The following is a 12,259-nucleotide window of genomic DNA, read 5'->3' as shown; positions in this document are numbered from 1 at the left end:
GTATATTGCTACTAAGGTGGGGGAAATTGATAATTTCAAGATTAAAATCGTCTCGTTTGTCATACATTCTGGTACTGAGATGACCGCTGATGTCAAATTCGAGGCATAAGTCTAAAAATGAGGCGGAGGAAGCCGTGTTTGTTTTTTCTCTAATTTCTAGTTCTGGAGGATATATTAATGAAACACAATCAGAAAAGTTTGATTGTTTATGGAAAGAACATCATCAATATATCTGAATATGAAATTAAATGATCTGGCTTCTTTGGTCTTCTTGTTTTTCACAAGTGTCTGAAGGAACTCCGACTCATATGAAATTAAGAACGAGGTCAGCAAGTAGAGGCACACAGTTCTTCTCTTAGGAATGCCGACAATTTGGTGAAAAATTCTACCTCCAAATTCAACAAATATGTTGTCAATAAGAAACTCCAGCATACTGATCACTTGTTCCTCTGTGTAGAATGTTTTACCTTTTTGTTCACTATTAACAAAATATGCCGTATGGTATCCCAAAGCAATAAATTTATAGCGTATGCTACCATATTTATATTGAAAAGCATCGTGGATTATTTTTATTGGACGATTTTTCAATTTCACATGGGAAATGGTGGTATACAGGGTTGAAAAATCAAAAGTTTTGATACAATGAATTTCAGAGAAAGATCGAGATTTAAAATTATCCAGAAGTTCTTTAGAGTTTTTTAGAATCTACATATTGTTTATACCACTACGCGAGTAAACAGTTTCACAGTGTTTCTGAGGACCCTCTTTCACTGCGGACATAATTTTCATCTAATTGATAATTCCTTTGTAGAACATGCAGATGAGCCGGCAATGTATCGTTGTGTAAAATTAAAATTAAAGCCATGAAGGACTTATGATTCGCCAAAATCTCATCCTTGTCAAATGATATGTTTTTGTATGTGGAATTACCTGAGTGGTCATTTATTCCTAATTCTTTTACAAGACACACGTAGTAGTACGATTTACATACAAAGACAATATTATTTGAAGCTTTGTCCGCAAGAACAACAACATATTTATCATCAAGAGATGATAGACATTTCACAGCTGCTTTGTCTCTGAAAACGGACTTTGGTCGATCATTCACACAGTTTTTCAACTTATAAATTCGACGTTTTATCAGAGACCTGATTGTTTTGACCCATTCTGACAAAGTGTCTATTCTAACTTCTACTCGTTTAGCCCATGCGCTGGCGTAGTCCTCAATGGAATCCATAATTACTTTGAAGTTATGGTTCCAATTGATGTGTTGGGGTTCTCTAAACTTAGGACCATGATATATCACCTTTCAGAGATGTTCATGTTGAATTATGTTTAGATCCCCAGTAATAACATGGCCAGAGTGACTGTAAATATAAGGCGAATGGGAACAGTCACATGTCAGAGGGTTTTTTAGTTATTCTTCTAAATCAAGGTCCTGCATGCTTGCCTATAGTTAAATACTTTAGGTGCAATGGTTTTGGTGTAACTGTAGAATACAATAGGGACAGACTGATTTGAAAAATAAAGTGGAATTTTAAATGTTACCTCCTTGTGATGAAGAACGTTGCTGATGTTGATTGCATCAAGTCCTTTATTTGAAAATTTAACTGGAAGGAATTTCCTCTTTTCATCATGTAAAGGTTCCGATCTTACTGGTTTAAAAAGACGGAAAAGATCTACATCACAAATTATACTGACTAGTCTGAATGTTAAAGAAAATGTATCTTTGCATCCCTTGTCAATTGAACTGTCTCGAGTAGAAAAATATCATATCACACTTGGAGCAGAAACCTAATCTGACCAGCTTGATAAATTGTGTCAATGTACAGGTTGTTTATTCATTTCCCGTGTAATTTTCCCATCAAATCCATTTGGAACATTGTTCTCAGACTTTTCCATAAAATCATTAGAGAAGCACATTCAACCACTTCAATAAGATGTATACTATATTCATATCGTCTCTCAATAGCTAATTTTTCATGTTTTGAAGTAAACCTCGCGCTTTAAAGCTTGAAAATTCATTCAGCTAAATAAATGATTTAATCCGATAATCAAATTTGGTGAAACTAAATATTGTTTTTAAGTTAAAAGATTATGAGGCCACAGCAAACAAGTTTTAGATCACTATCAACGTTGAACAAATCTACATCATAAGAGGGCAGTGTTGATGACTTTTTCTGAAATTTTTTTTTGAATGTGGGTTTGATAAACAAATTAATCTGATTTGGTTTAGAATAAAGAGTATTGAGTATTTATCTAATGTCATAAAAATTCATAATATTGAAGAAAATTAGTAGATTCTTATAATTGAATAAAGTAACATCCATTTTTAGTGGAAAATTGTTTTAACGTTAATTAAGCTATAATTAAAAATTGTTTGCTAGCCCTTCTTTGTGATTAATGTAAGACAACTCTGGTTAATTTTCCAAACATTTTATCATCATGGGGAGATAATCCAATTTGGTTTTCATATATAGTCTAATTCAAAAAAGCTCAAATGCTTTATGTAGGTTTCAATCATAATTTCTCATTTAAGAATTTGACATAAATTTGAAGTTTCTGGAATATAGTGGTCGTTATTGTGTTCTGTTTATGTGTGTTATGCGTATGTGTGACTTTTTTTTTCTTGGAGGGGGGGGGGGGGGGGGGGATGTTACACAGCATACATGTATTCGTCTTTAGGGAATCAAGTAATGGAAATAATTCAAGACCATATGTCTGCTTGTAACTAAGTAATATTTATAAAGTTATGAAAGGTTCTTTATATTGGTATATTATAATTTTAAACGTTTCAAAACAAATAAATGAAATTATAGATATACATAAATGTCTTTAATAAAACAATAATAAATACTAAAATATTTTAAATATAAAAAATTTGTAATGATTTAAAATTAATTCAAACAGCTATTCGTAAAGATGAAATTATGAACCTTTTCAAGGGAGAACACGCATTGATTCGATAGACTTGTTGGAATTGAAACATAGTACAAAGGGATGTCACTCTTGCAAACAAATGACACATCAAAAGAATAAATTAACACACCATTCGTGCTCCAGCTTATTTGAAGATTCTAAATTATCAATATAACTAACAGTTTTTAATCTATAGGATAGTGATTGCTAACGAATGCTAACCCACAGTAAAGTGTTTTTGTTTATTTATTTTTTTTAACCTACTCAGAAAAATGCACGAACTACTTGACTTCCATAGTTCATAATTAACGTGTTTGCAAATTAATATAATATAGTCGCTAAACATTGTCTCTAACAGTAAAAGACACAATACAGATCGTATGCTTGCATCAACTTACCCAAATAAAGATTTAATTAAAGCCTGAATAAACATTTTGACATTGTATTTTTTTTTTATCCGTGTCGGTTTTTTATTATTATCACAACTTCCTGTTAAGATTTGACAAAAATATCTATATCCCGATATCGTCAGGAAAAATCCCTACACAGACCACTTTTCATGTATTTTAAATTATCATTGTTTGTACAATATAGAGTCAAAATATGTCACTCTTGCTAAAATTTAAATAAAAATATACAAGTAGCTTAAGTTTTAAAAGTTTGGATAACCAACATTTTGTTCACAGCTCTACCTTGTTATTGGTAAACACGTCCAGTTTCTACAATTTCAAAGTTAAACTGATTGTAAAAGAAACAGATTCTTAAATTATCATCAATCACTGAGAACGAATGGATTTCTCCAATTTTGATAGTTAAATCAAAGAATTCAACTATCTCGACTGGAGAAACCTAAATATCTACTGATATAGATTCTGGTAAGAATCTAAAAGTCCGATTTCGAAATTAGATATTTATATGTCCATAATTAGATTATGTAAAATTCCATATTTTTCATTATTAAGAAGCACGATAATTTACTGATGACAATATCAAGATTTCCAATCTGGATTGGAAAATTAGATAATAATCTAATTAATGCTTTCCAGTAATCCTAAATAATGGGTTCTCAAATCTGAATTTGAAAATTATAAAATCAATTGTTAAAAAGTTTGAGCTTTAATAAACTTTTATTTTTTTTAACTTTTAAGATTGGACAAATTTGATATATAAATGCATCTCATGATTATCTAAGAATGCATATCACTTATTTGCAATTGTATAATATTTTTTGTATGTATATGTTTTTCCTTTTGTTCTTCACATTTCCATCAATGAAGATTATTGAAGAAACATCTACGTAGTGAAGATGGCTCATACACTCTTCTCCATCAGTTTTTCAGACAGAGAATAATATTGACATAAGAGCATTTTCTGTTGTTAGAAGTGTGTAAGTGTGCACATATTACTTACATTTTTCTCTATGTGGTGGTGGAGACACAGAATTTTTTTTTTTCAACTTTGTTCAATCCTGCCTCCCACAGAACAGGTGATCAGGGGTCATGTTCTTATGTGAGTGTCCCCGTCAGGCTCAGAAATAACAACAAATTTGTATCTAGCATCAGTTACAAGTTGGCCACGTACAAACTCAATTTCCCAGCCCAAAGTTTTCGATTTTTCTTTTTATTACTCCAATTTGACCCCCGACCATCCTAACTTTTTGTCCCTTTTCATATTTCGTTTAAGAACATTTTCTTTTTTTGAATAAAATGAGCAGACGAAAGGATCGCGATAGTTTGTTCACACGTTATTTCGTCGTTTATCGGAAAAGTAAGAGAGTTCTTGTTAACCTTGAAAAAGTAGTTCCGACAGGTCAAGAGCATTGGTTATCTAACCATTTGCTAAGAACAATTTTTTTTCGAGAAACTAGTAATATTTTTCTCACACCGATCGGAAAATGTAAATTAGAAATATAACTAACAAATCATATTGCTAATGCAAAACGTGAAATCATTGCGTTTCCTTGTAAATTGTAACACAAAAGGATAAAGATTTGTCGTATAAAAATATTCAGTTTATAGATATAAGAAGATGTGGTATGAGTGCCACTGAGACAACTCTCCATCCAAGTCACAATTTGTAAAAGTAAACCATTATAGATCAAAGTACGGCCTTCAACACGGAGCCTTGGCTCACACCGAACAGCAAGCTATAAATAAACAAAACTGGTCAAGCAGGGAGATTTTAATTTCAGTAAATGTCTCCCCATATGCATTGAATTTATTGTGTTATTTCGTCAACATAAACTTAACTATCATCGGAAACAATACTATAAAGTATATAAGATATTTCATAACCACAGACTCAAACACATTTGAATATAAAATTCGTACCCATGTTTCCTCTAATAATTAGAGTAATACAATTGAGAATGGAGTTGCAGTAAAATTGGTACCGTAAATGTAATTAGAAAGAAATTGATATTAAAGACTTAAAAAATTAATGTTTAATCATAGCTGGTGATCCAACCAGTGCGCTCGTGTTATTTTGTGAGCTATGAATCAATAGTATTTTACCTAGACACAACTCTCTTTCTCTCTCTCTCTCTCTAGGATTTGCAACATTATTTAAGTTTACAAATGTTTTGCTATTTTCACCACACTCGTTCTTTAATAGCATACTTGTCAGCGAAATCTTTCAATCATCCGATATCTTTTCAAAAGGCCATCTTTCACCTGCATCAATGTTGTCCAAAAGAGGTTCCATCGCTCTACATCAAGGGTTCTAAACCTTTGGTCCACGCTCATCATATTGATTACTCGTTGTTTTTGTCTCAGAACCTTAGTTCAACAACACACTATGATATGTAGACTCAAGTATCTATTACGGTAATATTTGTATCGTATAGGTATCTAACATGTTCAAATTCGTGTCTCGTGCGTCTACACCTTGATCGTGAGGGAAATTTTAGGTGCGTTTCAACTAAAAATACAATTTCAAAAGTGACTTTGTGGCAATAAAAAATTCCGATCTAGCACTTATGTCATTGACGCATTTTTTTTATTCCGGCTTTTACAAAACGTATAATGTTTTCTTTCCAGATGGACTCTTCTCTGTAAAGTTAAGTTTATTCAGAGGGAAATGTTTTGTATTTGCAATAACTAACAATTGCATTGTTATACGATCTGTATGCATCCGTCTACTGCGTTTAACAACTATAATTAAGAAAAGGACTGATCAAATAATCAAACTAAATTAATCAACTGCTGCAGTAGCTGTCAATTCGTTAAGACTACATATTTGTGTATACATTTTAAGAGAGAACATGATCTATAGTTTACTTTTTAAAAGAGTTTCAATATATGGCTTAAAGTTTTCATTTTGTGAGATACTGTTAGCCAAAAAATTAAATTTATTTGTCTATGATGAGTTCATAATAGAGAGGCGAAATATACACAATGTATTTGTATTAAAATCATGTATTTTGTGTCTGTTTACAACCAAGTAAGATAGTTTTGTCATTTTATAATAAACAGTGAGTTGCCATTTATCACATTGTCCGAAGACCGTACAAAGATTCTGACAATTATATCAAGTCATCAACAAACATTATACATCCAGTTGATAATTGATTCCATGGAAATCTGGAACGTCATTAATATCTATGTTGGACAAGAAGCCTCTCGAAAAAAAAGTTTTAATCCTTATGTTATAATTCTTAACCAAAACATTTGCAATTTTTAATTAACAATTTGTTGTTCATTGCCTACTATTTAGTCATCAAATGGAAAATTGACATGTCATAAATAATGAGTACGCCGCCATATTGACTTTCTGAAATCCACGAATGTTCAATAATAGTATCTAAAATGAAATAACACCTACCCCAAAAACTTCATTTTAATAAGATATTATCCGAATATGAAGCGTACAAGTAACGGAATAACCTTCAGCTTATAAATGCGTTTTCATGCGTATGACATCACTCTTTGCCATGACGTTAATGCGGCAAGATCATTCGTGAAATTTTGGGGAATTTTTATTATTTTTTTTTTTTATGTTATACTTTTTTTATGAATTAAAATAGAAATAATGTATTTTGTTTTTCTACCTCAATTTGCTTGGAATCCCCCGATCCCATGCATGTGTATCACGCATGAATAGATCACAGTCAAGGTTACGAAAGTAGTTTCGGCAACTTGGTCTATTGAAGTTTTTACCAAGGGGACAAATTCTAACGGACCAATCCGATTCAAGTATTTGTAGATATGGAAATTATATAATTCTTATATGCATTTAATCATATTAATCAGCTTATTACAAAAGTTTTCTTTTCTCTTAACTGATTTTGATGTTTCAAAGATTATCAACTTTTTGGGGTTTTTTTTTTAAATCAGGAATGACGGTCCGGTACAATACGTTTCATTTTTATTGAACAAAACTATTTAGTTTTCGACAATGCCTTAAAAAGAAAATGAGTATACTTTTCACGACATCGCGTGCAACAAGCCTCATGATGATCTTCATTTAGCATGTTGTTAATGAAAACGCAGTTTACCTGTAGCCAGATGGTACATACTACTGAAATATGAAACATCAATAACACGTCTTTATATATAATATAGAATATCTAATAATGTTATGAAAATATTAAATAATATTATCTTGTTATTCTGTTCTGCAAGTTAAGAATTGAACAACTTGAAGATGAATCATTTGGTTTTTGTAATATTGGCAGCTTTTCTTAATGCAGCAACCAGTAAGTAAATTATATTTTTTGCATTTGTTTAATTATTTTATAACTGATTATACGTGGTTGATGTTGCATGTACAAATTCTTGTAGTTAGTAATATTACATAACAATAATTCTGTTATCTACTTATTGTTTAGGACATTTTACAGTACAAATACAAAATGTGTATATTTGACAATATATCAACTTCTATGTTTGGATTAATGCTTATATGACACCGTTATGCATCATTCTTTTCATGAACTACTAGATTTGTCATTTGAGGGAAACTGTCCACTCCTAATTATTACATCATTTACATTAAAGCACATGTTTAGTATTAATAGTAAAAAAATCCTAAGTAAAATGTTTCTCTGTTACCAATCAGCAATAACATGCTTAAAATACATCATTCGAAAACAAGGTTTTTGATATTTGAAAAACATTTGTAGAGTTACTTTTCCTTACTTGAATGTTTTTCCATCTTAATCTACAAATGTATACATTTTAGTCAAACATTTACAATGTTACAGAATTATTTTTGTTGTCGATATAAAAACAATGTGATGTGGTATGATTAGACTAATTGGTTTTGCTCAGTTATTATCATTATTATTATTATTATTATTATTATTATTATTATTATTATTATTATTATTGTTCCTCTTCCTCTTCCTCTTCTTCTTCCGCCGCTTTTAAATTTGAACTTGTCCGTTCTCCAAAACCGCCAGTCAGATTAAATTAGGGTTTCACAATATGTTTGACTAATATGTCTAGTGGTGCAATCGGGGTTTTGTTTGTGCAATGGGGTTTATAAAGGGGTACTTTGAGGGGCAAAACGGAAGGAGGGGTTTACTATAGAACTCTATGGGATTTATTTTTTTTTAATTTTCAAATGATTATAACTTGAAAACAGTTAGTGAAAGACACAATCTTTATAATTAAAAATGTTCTAAATGATAAAGCACAATAAATGAAATAAAAGGTTAGTCCCCAGGGGTAACCCCCACCCCCTGCCATTTGAGAAAGTTCTAATATCTTAAAAGTGGTCAAGATCCCCACCCCTAAACCATATATATTTTGGTTTGTCATGATAAAGCACATCAAATGAAATACAGGGTTAGTCACCAGGGGTCATCCCGACCCCCTGCCACTTGAGAAAGTTCTAATATCTTGTAAGTGGTCAAGATCCCCACCCTTAAACCAAATATATGCTGGTTTGTCATGCCAAGATGATTTAAATGATATACATGGTAAGACCCAAGGGGTCATCCCCACCCCCTGTCATTTGAATATGTTAAAATGTCTTGTTAATTGTCGAGATCCCCACCCCTAAACCATATATATTCCTGTACGTCATGTCATGAAGATATGAATGATATATGGGTGAGGTCCCCAGGGGTCTCCCCCTCCCCCAATGTTCTAATATCTGTAAATGGTCGAGATCCCGACCCCTAAACCATATATATTCCTGTTAGCCATGTCATGAAGATTTGAATGATATAAATAAAAGGTCCCCAGGGGTTCCCCCACCCTCAATGTTCTAATATCTTGTAAATAGTCGAGATTCCAACCACTAAACCATATATATTCCTGTTCGTTATGTCTCAAAGATTTGAATAAAATATAAGGTCAGTCCCCAGGGGTTCCTCCACCCCCAATGTTCTAATCTTGTAAATGGTCGAGATTCCCACCCCTAAACCATATATATTCTGGCTTGTAATGCCAAGATGATTTAAATGGTATACAGGGGTCAAGGGGTCATCCCCACCCCCTGTCATTTGAATTTGTTCAAATATCTTGTAAATGGTCAAGATCCCCACCCCTAAACCATATATATACCTGTTCGTCATTTCAAGAAGATTTGAATGATATACAGGGTCAGTCCCCAGGGAATGACGAGTTATGGGAGCTTCGTTTGGGAGACTTCGTAACAGCTTCCTGTTACAATCATTTCTTGTTATAATAGTGTTACAAATGAAATTATACTTATTAGCTTTAAACCACGATATGTTTAATCCTTACACTTCATTTTTACTCTGTATATGTGAGTTCTTTAAAAATAAATTAGAATATTATTATTTGCATTTCTACTTTCAAGTTGGGTCAACTGAAAAACAGACAATTTAGGTTTGGCAATATAGGTGTTTTAAAAAGTAACCATGAAGATTTTTTTTTTGTACTTGAAGCAACCTGTCATTTATAATCTAATGTTAAAATATTTCTCAAGAATAATTTGAACCCTTTCTCAACGTTAGCCGACTTGGAATATCAAACTGGATATTTTGTCCTCAATATATACAATAAACTCACATAGATACCAGGATTATAATTGTGTACGCAAAAGATAAAAACAACTGCTTGTAATTCTTGTAAATATAGTTATGAATGTTTCAAAACTATAAAATTCCCATACTTTATCAACTTCAACTACAACAATCGGACTATAAGTTTCAAAACGAACTGGCCTCTTACCTCACATTCATGATTTTATAGATGATAAAAATCAACTGTGAGTGCATGTTGTTACGTCATCAAACGCCATTTAGGTTAGTACATGTTACAAATAATATTAAGAAAATGAGAAAAAGACTATTTCGGAGGTAAAGGACAAAAGGAATCAACGAAACATTTTCCCTTACAATATTACTTGTTTATTTCTTTAGGCAATTTCTGTAATAAAGTGATGTGTATTGTACTTTAACAAAAGAAAAAAAAGCAAGCAGTCATGTGAGAGTGTGTTTTCTAATATTTCAGCTGCGGGGAAGAGAATAGAGGTTGACAATAATAATGGAACACACAAGCTATACTCCGTAAGGAAAACCTCAAATGGTAAGTTTATACTAAATGCGTACACAATTTTTTGTAAAGGATTCATCATGGTTACACTAAACTAGACAAAGAATACTTCCTGGAAATGACAAATAAATGAGTTTCTCTAATAATTATTGTTGATCATCAACATTGTCGTTCATTATGGCTCCCAATCTGATCTATATTTATTTACCGTTAAAGATATATCCTAAAATTTATTTGGTACTGTCTGTTTTTTTGGGACATCTGAAATTTTTTTTAAGCTATACTATTACGTTTTTTTTTATTATTTAAATTTGTATTTCAAATGTAGTCTTATACATTGTACAAAACAGAGGTATTTTCCTCATACGATATATATCATAAGATACATGTATATCATATCATCAGATACATCTATATAATCTATATAATATCAATATCATCAGATACTTGTATATAATATCATCAGCTACATGTATATTGTATCATCAGATACATTTGTATAATAATTGTGTAGAAAGTACATATTATGTCTAACACATTAATACGCTAGTTTTCATTGTATAAAGGAAAGATTTAAATCAATTATTAAGTAATTTTTATTTTTATTGTTTGTTAAATGAAAAAAGAAAACATCAAAAAAGGTAAACATCTGAAGGTTGAACAGATAGAAAGGAAATATGATGGAAAATATAGTTTAGTTATGCTTTTCCATAATACATGCTGTCCAGTGTAAAAAAAGTTACAAATAATACATGGCTTGGTACTACATGTTTTACATTTATATGGATTTTAAGTAATTTTGTTTTCTATCCAAAGACAGAGATTTAACAATTATTTAATAAATTTACCTGAAATAACTTTATTTCAGGATTAGGAGAGATGTATGGAGAAGTTAATTCCACCGGTACGTATTTTTGCTCATAAGAGTATTTTTAAATCAGACTGTGATTATTATGAACAATTTTAAGTTTAACGTACACAATAATAAGTAAAAATAATTAATCAAATCATTCAATTAACATTAAACGCACACCCTTGACGCAATTAAAGAATTCTTGCAACTATCCGTTCTCTGTTTTTATTTTAAACATTTTACAACATATATATCTGCAATCGTAATGATAGAAAGCCAGACATACATGTATAGGATGTATTACGATGTTAAGAATATATAGTCTAAAAAGTTTTTTTTATTATTTTTAGGATTCATCCCAAAAGTGAACCAACATAAAAGGTCTAGTTCAGAACAGATCCTCATCGTTGATATGAGTTACGCTACGCAACAAAATGTATTAATACACGCAAGAGAAGCTTTTCGATTTTACAGTACACCGCTGGATATGGCAAGACATATCAAAAAATTATTGGACAGAAATTTGTATGGGTATTATAACTGTATTGTTGGCACATCATTTTCGTATTATATATCCTATGATTTGCGTCATTTAATCTTTTTCAGAATGAATGGATATTACATTTTGGTATTTAGACGAGGAAGTAGACCAATTCGGTGACACAGTGCATATTATTTGATTTGTAATGCTTTAACCAATTAGAATCTTTATCGAATAAATATTAAAGCATATCATCTGACGGTGTACTTTATTCTTTGTCTGGTCCTCACACATTCGTACGGTGCAATTTTTGTACTAACAAAGTCAAAGATAACGAATGTAACAACAAAAACGGTTTCCAATAACACGCCATCTGCAAAAAAATGGGACATCTCGATTTCTACGTTGATAAACAAATGTGTGTGCTGTTATCGTAAGAGACTCTTCATAGAATTGTACTTGCCATAAGAAACACGGGTGCAACATGATCTTCTCATCCATATGGTCACCTGATGACGGTTCGGAAGGGTTCATGTT

The 12,259-nt window shown here is 31.4% G+C and overlaps 1 protein-coding gene across 1 annotated transcript; it reads left to right on the top strand.

Annotated features, from left to right (window-relative positions):
• Positions 1-7,452: 7,452 nt before the first annotated feature.
• LOC127710701 (uncharacterized) lies at positions 7,453-11,981 on the top strand. Its single transcript, XM_052216640.1, has 4 exons — positions 7,453-7,615; positions 10,347-10,421; positions 11,257-11,292; positions 11,592-11,981. The coding sequence occupies exons 1-4, from the start codon at positions 7,564-7,566 to the stop codon at positions 11,900-11,902; spliced, it is 474 nt and encodes a 157-aa protein (XP_052072600.1). The 5' UTR covers positions 7,453-7,563; the 3' UTR covers positions 11,903-11,981.
• Positions 11,982-12,259: the final 278 nt, after the last annotated feature.

Source organism: Mytilus californianus, unplaced genomic scaffold, assembly GCF_021869535.1.
Source record: "Mytilus californianus isolate M0D057914Y unplaced genomic scaffold, xbMytCali1.0.p SCAF_8, whole genome shotgun sequence".
Lineage (NCBI taxonomy): Eukaryota > Metazoa > Mollusca > Bivalvia > Mytilida > Mytilidae > Mytilus > Mytilus californianus.
This window is presented reverse-complemented; position numbering and strand designations above follow the sequence as displayed.

What these genes read in the sequence shown, in the direction of transcription:
- LOC127710701 (XM_052216640.1), top strand. Translation starts at nt 7,564, where the DNA reads ATGAATCATTTGGTTTTTGTAATATTGGCAGCTTTTCTTAATGCAGCA. An exon ending in TTTTCTTAATGCAGCAACCA is followed by an intron (nt 7,616 to 10,346) that starts GTAAGTAAATTA and finishes CTAATATTTCAG; the next exon opens with CTGCGGGGAAGAGAATAGAG. An exon ending in TGGAGAAGTTAATTCCACCG is followed by an intron (nt 11,293 to 11,591) that starts GTACGTATTTTT and finishes TATTATTTTTAG; the next exon opens with GATTCATCCCAAAAGTGAAC.